This window comes from Aptenodytes forsteri, unplaced genomic scaffold (assembly GCF_000699145.1).
Source record: "Aptenodytes forsteri isolate BGI_AS27 unplaced genomic scaffold, ASM69914v1 Scaffold146, whole genome shotgun sequence".
Lineage (NCBI taxonomy): Eukaryota > Metazoa > Chordata > Aves > Sphenisciformes > Spheniscidae > Aptenodytes > Aptenodytes forsteri.
Genome location: NW_008795128.1, coordinates 6,645,846 through 6,660,104, shown reverse-complemented (window position 1 = coordinate 6,660,104; position 14,259 = coordinate 6,645,846). Strand labels below are relative to the sequence as shown.

Genomic DNA, 14,259 nt, shown 5'->3' with positions numbered 1-14,259 from the left:
ACTGAACACTCAGTATTTAGAGGATCCAGCTCAGCATCTGCGTCCCATTAATTTCAACAGGTTTAATAGTATTTCTTGTTATTATAGGATGGGATGCTGTGAGAATAAAAACATCAAAAACTGAAAGACATTCAGATTTTGTGGTAAGAAGGCAAGCTAAGTGCTTTACACTGATATCCATGAGTAATTCATGGGTAACTGCATAACTTTGTCAGTCCCTGACTGTATACAAGCAACACAGGCTCTATGCAACTACTATAAATAGCACAAGGCAATTTGCTGAAACTGCTTATTTTTGAGATGAAGACCAAACTAATTATTTGCTTTATGAAGGATTTTAATAATGCAAATACTCTGTAAACCTGTTTCATTACAACAAAGATATTAACCTAAAAAAAATATAATGCTTCAGTCAGTATCAGCTGCCCTTAATTCAAATTTAAATGAAACGCAGTAACTTGCCTGTGCTGAAGTAACATGTATTGGCAAACACAGAGCTATGAATAATGAATCATAGCCAAAATAGAAAATAAATCCTTAATTCAAAATGAAATCTGAACCTCTAAAAGGCTGAAAATTTCTCTTCCTTCTTGCTATCATTGTCTGTCTCTCTCTCTTCCTTCAAGCATTCCTTTATGCCTTGTCTTCCTCTAGCCTTTGTCGTCTTTAATCTCCCACACTCACCTCCAATGACCTCAGCCCCCTCAGGGATGGTGTGTCCTTGCCCCAGCTGCTTTTCCAGGCCCTCACACCTCCATCCAATTTGCAGCTCTGGTTCAAACCTCCAGTGTGCTGAAATGGCTATTTACTTGCCGGTGCTCATCAAGGGCTCCTCTTTTTGTGATCTCTGCTGCTGAGTCATGCAGTCCCTTTTGGCATTGCCTCTCCTCTGCCCCAGCTCTAACTCCCTCTTGGGCTTCCCTGTTTATCATTATGGTAAACCCATTTGGGGTGACACACGCGTTTGCTACTTTTCCCACCCACCCATCTTCCAGCTGCGTTTTTGGGCATCTTCAAGAGCTGCAAATGGAGTTCCCACCCCTGCCATCCAGGGTCTTTAATGACACCAGATTTGAAGAACTCTGCCTCTCGCTTCCCATCCCTGCCTTTAACTATATCCCTTTGCTTCCCTTGCTGTCTTTTTGTTTGTTGGTTTAACAGAGGGAAGCCCCATTTATTCCCAGTGTGCCACTAAAACATGTTCTGCTGTACTTTCCAGGGGCTGAGCCCATCCCACCTCCCAGCAGTCTGGCCAGGCCCACACGATAGCTCCTAGTGGTGTTTTCAGTATGGGTAAAACTCTTGGACAAGAACTGGATCTTCTTGTCAATTCTCCCCTTGCAATCCTCAAGCATCCATGACTTTCTTCTTTCAGATACACCCACAGCCACCTGAGTCCCACAGCAAGGTCCTTGCTGTTACCCTGAAAATACCTAAACGTCCTGCATTGCTGTAGACCCTGAAAGAGGTCTGGCTTAATCCTCCATCCAGCCATCCTTTTCCTGGGGCACTGGGGACTTTCACCCAGAGATATGGAGCAACCCCATAGGTAGTGCTCTTGAGTTGAAGGGAAGGACACCAGCCCCATCATGACAGCTGCAGCTGGTTTCTTCCTCTCTGAGATATTGTAGAGGTGTCTCCAGGCAACTGCTCCTCAGCAGTGGCCTGTTCTCCTGACTCCCATGTAGTCAGCACTCCTGGTCCATATTTAGTAAAGGTGCTTTGTTTGTGACTTAGGGGGTTGGCTAATTTGTTGGGCTCAGCTTTCTTTTTATCATTACATTTATTAATTAATTGCGCAGAATACTTGCAGAACATCTGCTCGTCAGTTCTTGCAGGCCAGTGTGGAGGCTTTGTGTGGCTTTGTCTCCTGGCATTTTTTGTTCTGGTTCAGCTGCTAATGGGATATGATTCCCTTGCTCATCCTCTGGGCTGTACCGAGGCATTTAAAGAATGTAGGTAACAGCTGGAGATGTGGGCATTTAAAAGCCCTTTTGGTTTTGCAGGTTGGGAGTGTCCCTTTTTACAGGAAATAGGAGTAATTTCATGGAATTATCCCTTCAAGGGAGGAAACAAATTAGGGAGGGAGAAGCACTGCAAAAATCCAGGCCCATGCTGTATCACAGTGTTAGCACTGAGAGGAGTTAGCATGATTTTTCCTAAATGTTTTAAAAGACAGAACTCTTGGTAGCTGTGGTAATAGGAACTACAGACACTAACATGGTGACCTCCTTAATTGTAATTAATATGTTCTGCATCTTTTCTGTGTGTGGCTTTTCCTTCTTACCTATTCATTATCTGTAGGTAAGTGAAGGGATTAGCATGCAATTGCACCTTTGCCCCATCCCTTCCGATTATCACAAAGGTGCATCAAGAACTGGGCAGCTCAGTGAGGTGAGTCAGCCTGTAGGAACCTAAGGAAAGCAGCAGTGGGATTTTTGAACCCCTCGCAAAGCATGTGAGTACTCAGACAGTCCTGTCGGGTGAGTGCTGCTGAGGAAGCAGAAGTTAATGGGATGGTTGGCAGCACCATTTTACGCTGTTCTGTAGCCCAAAGAGCGATCAAACAAAAGATTGTTGCAAACAGTCTGAGTGAAGTGAGCTAGTCATTTGTAAGACTACAGGTTGCACCATGGGAATGACGGGAAATGTGTCTGCCACAGCGGATACAGGAGAATGTGGGTGGTAAAGCAGGACTCCCTTCTGAGAAACGCTGTGCCAAAACCTGTTCACATGTAAAGCTCTGCTGTGTATGTGTAATATCCCACCATTTTACCAGAGTGATAATGCTGCAGAGGAGGCCATCAGGGCCTCATTTCCAGCAGGGCTAGTTTCGTCATGTCCTGATCGTGGTATGCTGGTCAACAGGTAGCAATGGGTGAGAGCTGTGTGTCTTTCCTGCAATTGAACTTTTGTGCCTTTAAGCTCCTCCTGAAAGTCTGTCCCTTGCAGGGTTCCCACTGAAGCCCAGCACACCTGCAGCATTCATAAAGCACTTCCCCAGCACTCCTCCCACCCCTCCAGCTCTTCATATCAAAACTCTGGAATGTCTTGTCATGTATCCAGTTTCTTCCTCCTTGGGTCCTGCGGTCTCCTTTGCACTCCCTTCAACCCACTATTGCTTATCCCCTTTTCTCCATGCAGTTGTGTGTCTCACCCAGATGTCATGGCCTGATCCCAGCTGCCCTAATGCTTGTAGTATTCATGCTTGTTCCAAATATGACCAAACCTCCATCATTCAGACTTGAAGCTTCTGGAGGTACCATTGCAGGAGGAGACATGTGAGACAAAGGGGAAAGATTAAGAAAAAAGATGGTATAAAAAGCAAGGGAGGGAGGAAGGGGAGAAGAAAAAAAAATTGTATAATACCCAAATAAAAGTGAATAAGGGAATTATAGCTATGTGGTATTGAGATGGACAAAGGAAGGAAATGGATATTTTGGAAAGCCTAGAAGTCAATGGGAAAGAAAAGATGGCAGGGAATGGAAAGAAGAAAAAAAAGAGGAAATCAGGAACAAAAAGTTGGTGGAAACAAACATTTGAAATGGAGATAAAGGTATATCCCTCCTCTAGTTTCTTCAAAGCAGTCTTGATAGGCCATTCCATTAAAAAGAATAGTAACTAAAAAACCCTAATCCAGAAAACCTGATGGCATTAAATCCTACTGTTGATATTCTGACCGCTCTGGGCTTACAGATGCCTGACATGCACACTGTGAGTGCTTTCTTGCTCCCAGGCCTCTCTTCTTTTCTGTGCCCTTAAACACTGTGAAAAGATGGTCCCTCGGCCCCTAGCAGTATGACTTTTCCTGCCAGCTGCTGTTTATTGCACCCTTCTCTCTCTCAGCTAATAATCTGTAAATTAGTTGTAAATATATGAAATGTTTGCTCCCCTCCTATTTCCTTTCTTCTGCTAAGGTAATGGAGCATCCTTAGAGGCTGATAACTATCAGGTAAGGAGCTGCAAGTTTCTACATATATTAATGCGCACTTTTAAATCTTGAGCAACTCGTAGTTGTTTCTTTAATTTTGCAATTTCTGCTACTCAGCTGGCTGACATCCAAAATTGTTCCAACCAGTCTTGAAAGCAAGCCATGCTCCAAATTCCTTCTTGAGCTGCAGTTGTTTTGGTTTGGTATCTACTTTGTAAACATACGATGTAGTTTATTTTTGAGATTTAACAGATGATATGATATCCTAGAATTTGCTACAAATGAAATGTTTTGGTCCCATGTGCAGAAGAGTAGAAAATCCTTCATAGACCTTTAACAAATACCTTTTCTGGTCACTCTTAAGCTCTGGTCCATGATTGCTGCTGGTGCGGGAGCTGATAGCCTGTAACATACAGCTGGTTTAGGGTACAGGAGGAAGCACTGTACTGGTCATACTGACCTCATGCTGGTTTCCAGCTTATGAGGAGATGATAAACTTGCATATAGTCTGCAGAAATGTGGAGAGTCAACAGTGATTCAGAAAACTTTGGGAACCACTCTTCTAGTTTACTGTACTCCTGGGAAACCTTCCCCAAGTACAGAAAACATCTCACAGTGAGACAGCTCCAGGCACAGAGGACTTTCTCACTGTACAGGTAAGCATTGAGGACTGTACATTTGCAATATGCATAAAATCTGAGAGGGATAAAATGGAGCATAAATCTCCACTTCAATTAGGCTGCTCTAAGAATGGTATGTAGGTGCTGGGCTTTATCCAGTGCATCAGTAACTGTAACATGAAAGAAACACAGACAAGCATTTAACTGTGAGTGCAGTGATGTAAAAAGTCATTAATGACGCCAGTCTCTCTACTGGGAAAGTAATACCTCTCAGTATCAGAGCTGTGTACTAGTTATATGCTAGATGCATACAAATGCCAATGCATACATGTAATGGATATAAAGTGCCATGCTTTTCTCAGTATGATCATCATGTCCTACTAGGAATATATTCTAGTGCTTTTAAACTCTTTGGTTAAATGCTTGCTTTAAAATTAATTTCCCAGAAGATTCCTTCTTACCTGTGACAGGGGTAAGATGACAGACAGCAGTAGTGCCCCTGCCTCCAGCGAGTTTCCTCTCCTGCTCCACATCTCCTTCCTTCACTAACTGCAGAAGTGATGGTCTAACGCACCGCTCCTCCTGCAGGAAGAGGATGTAGCTGAGCTAGAATGCCCATCTGAATCTGCTCTCCAATGCTGTTTTTTCTGTAGAAGTATCTATATGTCTGAGAGCAGTGAGGTGATCACAGCCAGTCCTGGTTGTGTTTCCAGCTTGCCAGAATAACCCCAGGCTCATTTTGCCTGGCCTGTTCGAGGGCTAGACAAGCATATACTGTTGCAAGGCATTTAGGGGGACACTGGCTATCAGGTCCAGTCCAAGACTGTGATAAAAGAAATCACAAAGCTATATTTGAACATGTTGAAAAATTTGAAGTATGTCATGGAACTCCATTTCTCCACAGCCTGTCTCTGCAGTCAGACGTAATACAGGTACCTTTGCCAAGTGATTGATGCTTCTACAAACTGGGTTGTAGGGTGAATAAGAAACCTAACTATTAGAGGGAGTATGAGGTCTAGCAAGCACTAAAGGATGAGAATAGTGTGCTGTTTGCTGCCAGGGCAACTATGGTTAGATCTTTGAAGCAGATAGGTTATTTTGCTTCATCTATCCTTAAATTACTGAAATATGAAATGTAAAGAAATAAAATCATTCCACTTGGAGCCTCTGTTTTTCATTCTACAAATTGAGACCATCCAGCTTTGTACATAAAATAAATAACTAGATAACACTAGTTCAGTTGTTAATGAGAGCCTCAGAGTTTTCTTTCTTTATGGCCTTCCCTGTGGAGTCAATCAGGTGGGAGCAGAATACCTCGATTTAGCTGAAGGCCATACAGATCATTCCAGATGGCCAAGTGTGCATATAATGGGGAATTAACTCTGCAGACATGAAAGTCTGTACATAGAATCTGCCTGTTCTTCCCCACGGGTTTCCTTGAGAACAGAGAGTCTTAACTTTCTTAAGATTCGTCACCTTTGGAGGGGTTTCTAGGTGAGTATCATCACTTATGCTAATGGTCCTCTGAACTAATCAGCCTTGGGAAAGCTGGCCTGCTCTAATAACAAGTGTATATATATAGTGTCCTGTGGCAGGTCTTCCAAGGTCAGGCAAGTCTTCTTTTCTGGTGAGGCTAAAAAAAAAAAGATGAATGATTGTTCTCTGAATTAAGCTGCAAGAGGAGTTCTCCAGGATGCAGCTCAGAGTGTTTGTGACCTGAGGCCAAAAGATACTCTTGTACTTCAAGTGTGGGCAGAGCTACTTTTCATGCTGGAAATGCAGATGCTATGACACAGCCTACTGCTACTGGAGCTGCTAGTTAGTTATTCATTTGTTTTTCTGTGTTTGAAGATGGTAATTTCCACTGGCTATGCCTGGAGATGTTCCTGTGCTCTTTTGTTCATGCTCTTTGGTTGAACAAAATCTTTGTAAAATAAAACTAATAAAACTAATGAAACTAAACCACTGGATACTATATGCCATTCATCTTGACATGAGTTTCCTGCAGTTGCCATGTAAAGTTCAATTGCCTTTCTCTGGAAAATGTATGAAGCATAACTCTTACCTGTTTTGCACAGCTATTATATATTTCCTTGCTATTTTTGTTGAATTTAAGGTACTACCAGGTGCAGTAGTAGTCCTGGGTATTGCTTGTAGCCATAGACATTGACCTCAAGATCCCTGCTGACCCCTGCAAATGTCCACCTCCTTCTCCCCTGCCCCCCCATCGCACACAATCTGGTACTGCCACTCCATGCCCCTCACTCACCTCCCCTACCTACTGCTCACCTCTGCAAACCAAAGACCCAGACCCATGCCCACGCCTTGGCCTTGCTCCCCCGAGAAGAAGAAACAGGAGCAGCCCAGGAGGAGCTGGGAGCTGCTGGTCCACACAGTAACCTGTCAGGTGGTGGGGGTGGCCCTTTCCAAGGGGAGTTACTGCGTGGCGCAGGGCAGCACCTCTTTGCAGGCAGCGAGTTCGGGTCCCCCTGCCTATACGGAGGCTTTGACCAAAGTGGACAGATGTGTGCCTGCACGCAGGCAGGTCACTGGTAGCTATTTATACACAGAGGCTTTTTCCAGGGCTCAGTTTCCTCCACACAGGAGCTGCCGTCGCTCTCTGCTCAGGGCAGTCCCTGTGCTGTAGGTGGGGAAGAGCTGGGTTTGAAGGAGCTGGCTCCAGCGGTGGTGCCCTCTGTGCTTCTCCTCTGCTTGGCAGGACAGCCTGGGACTCTGCTCACCACGGAAAAAGGGTGGCAGCAGTGCAGTACCCAAGGGGCAAGTGCAGGCTGGGAGAGGTTCCCAACCAGAGGAAGGTACTGCATCCTTTTGGCTGTTATGTTTGCCCTGTAAGATCCTTCCCTGGAGCAGTCATCCTTGGTGCTCCACCGTCTTTGGCAATGGGAGGGGAGTCCTTTACTTATAGAGTTGAGATGGGTGGGGCCTCAGGTCATTTTATAAAATAACTTGTCATCGACTCCTACAGGAGTAAATCCTGCAAACATGTCTCAGGAAGTGCTGCCCGTGGAGGTGCCAGAAACATTCTATTACATGAATCCAGGGAAGGCCATGATGCCATCAAATGCAAAAGCACTACAGGTAAGAAAATGGCTTTAAAAGTTTGTTTAAGGTCCACTGCATTTGACAGAAAACAAAATCCTGCTTTGTGAGCGTGTTTATATACAAGTTACTGTACAAACTTACTGTCTGATGGGACTAGACGGCAACATCTCTGCCTGAAGGAGTTTAAGGTGAAATGTTCTCTTCGTGGCTACCAGTGGCAGAAGTCATCCTGACTCCACTGGGGCCAGAGATCTCCGCTTCATAGGCAAAATGAGAGAAGACAGCATAGCAAGGGGACAGAAAAAGAAAAGTGGAAAAAACGAACAGGGAAGGAAACAATTTTTAGGGGACTGAATTATCAGCCTGAATCCAGACCCAGACTTAAAAAAACTTTTTTCTTCCATAAGTAAATGCTACTTTTATTAAAAACTTAATATTTCTGTATCAATAGGAAAATTTTGACATGTGTATTAGTGTGACAGCCCCATTTTTTGTTATTGGAAAAGGGATAAGGACAGGATAGAGAATAGGGATAGGGAATTGAATTTTATTTCCACATTCCCATTTTTGTTTGGAATTTTCTATTTTGCTTTGCATTCTCTGGGTCATTTCAAGATCCGCATTTAATTTTAACTGTAGTATTTTATAAATTGTTCTGTGTGCTCTTTGACTGGACGAAGGCCATCACTTCAGGAAGTACTCTGGAAACAGAAACAGAATACTTTCAACATTTTTTATAGGGACTGTCCTTTAGTGGTGGTTTCTTACAAAGCATTTGAAAAGGGGGCACCCTACATTGTAGAAGTATTTTAGAACTTCTGTTTCCTGAAAAAATTGAAATGTTAGATTTAAAATTTTGCAATTGTAACGTGTTTCATGCTCTGGGTTCAAACCCAGAGGAGAGATTCTGGGATTTTTAAAATCAAGATTTAATACTCATGAGAGCAGGGGAAGATTGCCAAAAGATCACATTTGAAACAAAAAGCAAACCTGTATTCACAGAATAAATGCAGAGGCACCTTTTGGGTATCTCACAGCTGAAATAGCTCTTCCTTCATTGACTCGTTGAAAGGGTACCCCTGACATGGATTTTATACCAGCGTGTGCCGAACCACATGGTGGTTTATTCATTATGCTGAGCACTTTAACACAGCTGGGCGTAACCAACAGCTGTTCTAACTGGGGTTTCAGCATAAGCTATTGCAAGTAGGAATTAATTATCTACCCTGATAATGCTGCTGTTGTTGTTTTAACGTTATCATTTATCATTTCTTTCTTTCTTCAGGATGAAGACTCAGACATTGATTCTTGGGGAGATGGTGAACCACAAGAAGAAAATGAAGAAAGTACTGTACCAGACAAAGGTGATTTCAAGGTATTATGAACAAGAGAATTTCAAACCAAAGAGGGCTGAGGGTTTTGTTTTGCTCAAAAGGGGAGAAGGTAGATAAGTAATGATGGCAGCAGTTTTGTGTTACAAGGGAAACGCCCTTAAGTTTATTGTTTGGGTCATTTTATTCCACTTATGTTTATGATTTTCAGAATTGCTTGTTGTATTTCTCTGTTATGTTTTATTGGGAGCATGCAGAATATCTACTGTTTTAATCCCTCACTTACTTGTAAAAGAAATCCATTGGTGATCTTTCTGTTCCACAATGCTTTTTGTAACTGAAAGGGCCAAAAGTAACAGTGATGCATGTTCTGCTGTAATGGCTTCGGCAGTGCAATCTCTGTCCTAGCAATTTATGGGGGAGTCCTGGATTACTGAACCCTGATTTTTCACCACTTCTGTGCTCCATCAGAAAAAAACTCTAACAGGGGATTCTGTGAAAGGAGTGATGCTTGAATGTGATAGAGCTATTTCTTGTTTTTGAAGATCAGTCATAGGTTTATTTTTGTTAGAAATTACTGATTTTGATAGGGGTTCTCATTCTGCTACTTTGCTATCTGTGCAGTAGGTACAGGCATTGTTTCCTAGCTGTCAGTATTAGAGAAGTTTAAATGTGACTTGCATAACAATGTCGTCCCAAGAAGTATCTGCTTCTGAGCCAGATAATTCTATGGAAATTTGCATTATAATTCATGCAGACAAGTTATACTGAGACAAAATGAAGCTGAAAAGGAGCTTTATCTGGAAGTTGAAGTAATACTGTAAACAGGCAGACAGTGAGCTTTGTGATAAGCTAGTTACCAGGTAGTCCTGGTACAATTTAGGCACCAAGAAATTAAACCAAATTCTTATTCACATTCAGAGTATTTTTACTTTTTCACATACACTTTTCAAAGTTTAGCTTTTGTGTTTGCCCAGTGTTAGGATTTTTATTTAAAAAAAAAAATAATCAGTGGCATTAAAAGATTATACTGTACTTTCTCGGGATATAATCTATCAGTCTTGGGTCTTTATGGCATTTCATCTTGCAAATATTTAGCTTACAGTGTCTGGTATCTCCCACCTGTGGAGATACCGAAATTCTGGACCATGTATAGGATGAAGAATTTTGTAGATAGTAAAAACAGGTCGAAAACCAATTAATTGATCAATCTTTGGTATAACGTCTGCTCCTTACAAGGGGTAAGGAACCTAAAATCATGATGAGAGAAAGCAAAAAGATTTGAACTCCTGGGTTATAATTACCTATGATACTTATACATATGACAGGTAACTTCTTGTCTCCATTTCTTAATCCCACACAGTGATGTGTTTGTTTTTCCATTATCTGCTCAGGATATAGGCTTAGATCAAAGATATTTAAGGGTTGTGAAATTTCGAGGGAGCAGGTGTGACAGTAGTGGATCAAAAGAATCATCTTATGTGTATGGGACCATAACCTTCTTCTCAACCACTATATTGCCCATGTCTCTCACTGAAGGATTATTTTTCACATTTCAAAATTCCAAAAATTCATGACAATCCATTGGTGATGGACTGAGTTGTTGTTCTTGCATCTGGTTACATAGTCACTGTTTTTTCTTCTATGTTCAGAACATAGCACTCTATCCTATGCACTTGCATGATCGTGACTTGATTACTGCAGCATATCATGTGTTTATGTGAAGGACACATACATGCTCTTATCTTCTGCTCAGTTTTTCTCAAATGTAAATTTTTCACCGCTGAAACTACCAGAAGACTTAAATATGAGGGTCTCTGCCTGCTAAGAGGGATCATCTGTTAGAAACATAGCACAGCATATCCCAGCAACTGCATGTGCCTTTACGCCAACATGCTGATTTTTGTCTGCATTAAGAGATCTATATTATTCAGGCCTTGGCTGGTACTTTGCCCCATGCTAAAACAGCAGGCAGAGCCAGCTGTGGTATTTCAGACACCAGTGCTTATATTAAAATATTTAAGGATTGCAGCAGGTCTCATACAATAATTAACGTGAGGGAAGGGGAGGGGAAAAATTGGATGCATAGTTCTGAATTTAGCATGAGCCATGTCTTAACAAGGATAAGATGCCTCATACCTCAGGTAAAATGGTACCTCATTTCCCTGCCAGGCAAGGGCTCCTTGTTCTTGCAGGGTTTGTGCAGCTGGGAGAACAGCAGCTATTTAACAGAAGAGGGGCGGGTTAAACTCTCACCCTTGTGCAAAGCAGGAGCTCTGGCTTCTGCTGGGTTTTGGAAGCTGGAAGCAGCTCCTGAGATCATGGGAAAAGTGGGGAGCTGCCACACTGCATGGCAAGGTTGGGAGGAGTTTGCAGCTGCTGCCTCTGATACAGGTTGGGACTCCGTCACATGAACCAGGAGCTGAGGCAGGCAGGAGGGCTGAGTCCCCGCTGGTGCCAGGCATGGGGTCCCTGTCTCCCACAAGGGCAAGAGCCTGCTGTTGGGAGCAGCTCCAGCCCTGGGCTCAGCAGCAACTAGAAAGGCAGGAGGCAACAACTCCTGAGCCATCCCCAGCCCTGTGGTGCTTGCAGGAGCGTGGCACCAGCAGCGGCTCTGCTCAGCTGCAGAAGCTGTTCTGAGACCAAGTGCCTCCCCTGCCACCCTGAGTGGTGGCATGGGGATGCTTAAAATACAGGCTGCTGAAATGACGTGCTCCAGCATGCCTCCCACTTCAAAAATAAACCTCGCAAAGTCAAAGGAGGACACATCCCATCAGCTCATATCTTTGAAATATGGTTTGTCTTATCCACATTTGACATAAAAAATGTAAAACATCTGTGTCTGAGATAGACCTCTAAATTCCCCCGAGAATTAATAGTCAGAAATAGAGGTTTTCAGGGTGTGATGCATGTCCTGTGGTAATGTCTACCTTAGGATGAGACTCCAGAAATGCCTAACAGCTGTCAGATGTAAACACCTATTTTACAGCTATCTGGAATTAGGCGTGATGAGTCTCAACCCTCAGATGGTTAATGCTCAGTCTAGTTTCTTTCTCTCATATTTGTTCTGGTTGGGAAGGGCAAAGCAGTATAAGAGGGCTCTGTCTTTTCACGGATGGACTATCCTATTCCCCTGGCTACAGTTCTACATATGGAAATAATTTTGAACATGCAGTTGGATGGTCTATGTTTTCAAATGGACCTATTTTTCAAAATCAGAAAAAATCCGGTTGTTAAACATCTGAAAACACTAAAAGATAGAGGACAATGTTAACAGTACTGAAAGGGCTATGCAACTAGCCTGAGTTATCAGTCAAATAATAAATCTCTGTAGAAGTCGGGATCACTGTGCACTGAGAGTATCCATGTTGCGTTGATCAATATTTGAAGTTCTGCTTTTTGGAAATGTGTTTCAAGCACAGTATGATGTGCACAGTCTTATTCCTCAAAAGTGTTCAGAGTCCCATGATGGATACATGTATGAGGGAGCAATGATCTGAAGGACACATGACACCCGTCATGCTCCTGTGGGCACAGATAAATTTTCCCTGCTGAAACCAGGGTTACTGTGGCCATATGCCTGAAAGAGGTGTTTCCATCCAGCTGTGGGAGTTTTTAATTCACCGATATCCAACCAAGACTTCTGCTAATTCTGGTGAAAAGGCAGTCTGACTAGAAGTTATGTTACTATTAAAAAACATGAAACACGCGGCTTGTGAAAACCAGCCGGTGGCAGCAGTGGTCCTCGGCACCGTCCCGGCCCTCATGCAGCCCCGCTGCCGTCGTTGGAGGTGCCACAGCCCCAGCGCCTGGAGGAGGCGAAGGAAGGAAGCAATTAGAGCAGCTGCTTTTCTGGCGTGGAGCCCGGGTTTGTCGAGAGCGAGGAAAAGCTTCAGAGACATGGGCAAACGCAGCAGCTGACCATGCTTAGCCCAGGTGGCGTGCCATGGTGGGGTCCCCTGGCACATCCCACAGCAGGCTGGGACAGGGCTTGGCTGCATGATGTTCACAGCCTGAAGCATCCTGATTACAACTGTAAAAAAATTTGAGGTTGCACGTCCTCTAAGAAGACCTGACTCTCAGACAACTCAAGGCAGGCACTTCTTCACACACCACCAGCTCTAGATACATTGTCAGCAGGAAAGTATTTTAGTTCTTTTGATTTGGTCTCTGGTTACCATCTAGTTAAATTAGCACCTGAAGGTGAAGAAAGGAGTGCCCCAGTGACATCCTGTGAGTGATTTCATCTCAGCAGAATGCTCCTCTGAGCTAGGAATGCAGGGGGACCTTAGTCAAGGCAGGGAAGCTATCTTTGCCAGGAAAGACTGCTGTGCCAGTAGATGACATAGAAATGGATAGAGGCATTATTATTGGGTGACTGCAGGAAAAATGTGTGGGTGGAGAGGAAGCTCTTTTCATGGTTTTCATAGATAACACCAATTTTTTCAGGTTCGTCTGTAGAAATAGCCTTTTTCAACTGTTGAAAAAGAAAATTGATTGTCCTCAAAGTATTTTTAAATCTCATCTGGTCTTTGCAGGATGGCTTGTGGAATAGCATGCAGTGCAGTTGCACTGAAATAGGTAATGGTACCAGCACACTGTGGCACATAAATTTCTCTGCTTCCTCATCACAATTTTTCATCCAGCATGACAAAGGCCACCTCCCCATGAGACCACATGGAAGGCATTCCACATTTCATGTAGAAGAGCAACAGCTGAGCACCTGCTTGGAGGACAGCTGCTTTTTGATGATGGCATAGTTTTCATCACACACACTGAAGATGAATTTCAGGATCTCTGCATTATTTTTCTGTTAGTTTATGATTGCTTTGGAATAAATATCAATCTAAAAAGGGCAACAATCAAGACTGAGAATGTGTTGGCTTCCCCTGTGGGTTCAAGAGTAAATTCTCTTCTCTGGATCAGTGTTGTTGGATGACTGCTCTCTGTTTTGGGAAGGCAGCTACAATATTCTGCTAACTGATCAAACATCTATGGTAAAACAAGGAGCTAACACTGAAAACCAAAATATGCATTGACCCAGCATACATTTGATTGTACTGTTGTAGAATTGCGAGACTGGGGTAGTCTACAGTAGGCATGGTGAATGTCCGTACCATTGATATTGCAAGCTGGGAAGATGCTGCTAGCAATAGCCCATGCTGGAAGAGCCTGTTAGATGAAGAAGCCTAGAGGCTGAAGAAAGGTACTGAGGGAAAAGCAAGTAAAAAAAGGTAAAAAAGAATAGCTATCCTCTGGTCTCATGGACTCTTGTCTCATTAAGAAGTACTGTCATTTTGGAGCTCCACAGCCA

At 43.2% G+C, this 14,259-nt stretch overlaps 1 protein-coding gene across 1 annotated transcript in view; it reads left to right on the top strand.

The window, feature by feature from the left end:
• The first annotated feature begins 7,554 nt into the window (after positions 1–7,554).
• The window catches only part of LOC103897564 (cytosolic phospholipase A2 epsilon-like), a 36,509-nt gene continuing 29,804 nt past the window's right edge, over positions 7,555–14,259 (top strand). Inside the window, exons 1-2 of the mRNA XM_009277615.2 lie at positions 7,555–7,650; positions 8,900–8,989. Coding sequence (XP_009275890.2) covers positions 7,555–7,650; positions 8,900–8,989 — 186 coding nt within the window. The remainder of the gene's footprint in view (positions 7,651–8,899; positions 8,990–14,259) is intronic.